This window comes from Ceratina calcarata, unplaced genomic scaffold (genome assembly GCF_001652005.2).
Source record: "Ceratina calcarata isolate Rehan_Ccalc_2016 unplaced genomic scaffold, ASM165200v1 scaffold489.2, whole genome shotgun sequence".
Classification (NCBI taxonomy): Eukaryota; Metazoa; Arthropoda; class Insecta; order Hymenoptera; family Apidae; genus Ceratina; species Ceratina calcarata.
Window position 1 is genome coordinate 3,231 of NW_017173217.1, and position 708 is coordinate 3,938.

Genomic DNA, 708 nt, shown 5'->3' on the forward strand with positions numbered 1-708 from the left:
TGAAAGACTCGAACCCAAAACGACGCAACCTCGAAAATCTAACGACGCACAGTGAAAATTAGTACTAATTAAGCAGCGACGCAACTTGGAAAAAACGCAAAACGAAACGACGCAAATCGAGGTATTGGTGTATAGTAAATGATGAAATGTTTGTTCATGTAACAATTTCTACTCACTGACATTCTTTTTGTATCATTCTACATGTAATCATAAGTGAATAGAAATTATGACTTGACCAAAAATTTTGACTTTTACTATACTTTACCTTGCTCATAACTCGTCCCACTTCTTCGTCGTTCATAAAATTCTCCAGATTCACGTCCATAGTCTTTAACGAAAAGTCAAGATCGAATGTCTTCAAGTAGACACCTCGGTAATAACCGAGCATGGTGTTTACGTATAATTGAAAATCGTATATGTCCGCTCTGAACGGGCCGGCTCCCATCAAGGGTATCGAGAAACCAAGGATCCCGGATATGTTGTACAGTCCGTCGGCGTGGATTCGTGGAATTGTAACGTTGGCTGTGATCGTCGGTCCGATCAAAGATAGTTTCGCATTGTTGACCACGAAGGTCGACAAGCCGTACAGAGTCAGATCCTCTATCACGATCGACAAGCTAAAAAATTCGACACAATTTTCATCATTTTCGTAACCAGACAATATTAACACTAGATTGCCCAAGGAAGTCAATTTGACTGGTTTTGGGC

The 708-nt window shown here is 40.4% G+C and overlaps 1 protein-coding gene across 1 annotated transcript in view; it reads right to left on the bottom strand.

Moving 5' to 3' along the window:
- The window catches only part of LOC108627975 (uncharacterized), a gene marked incomplete at its 5' end in the record, with an annotated part of 2,638 nt that extends 1,932 nt beyond the window's left edge, over positions 1 to 706 (bottom strand). Inside the window, one exon of the mRNA XM_018029604.2 lies at positions 266 to 706. Coding sequence (XP_017885093.2) covers positions 266 to 706 — 441 coding nt within the window. The remainder of the gene's footprint in view (positions 1 to 265) is intronic.
- Positions 707 to 708: the final 2 nt, after the last annotated feature.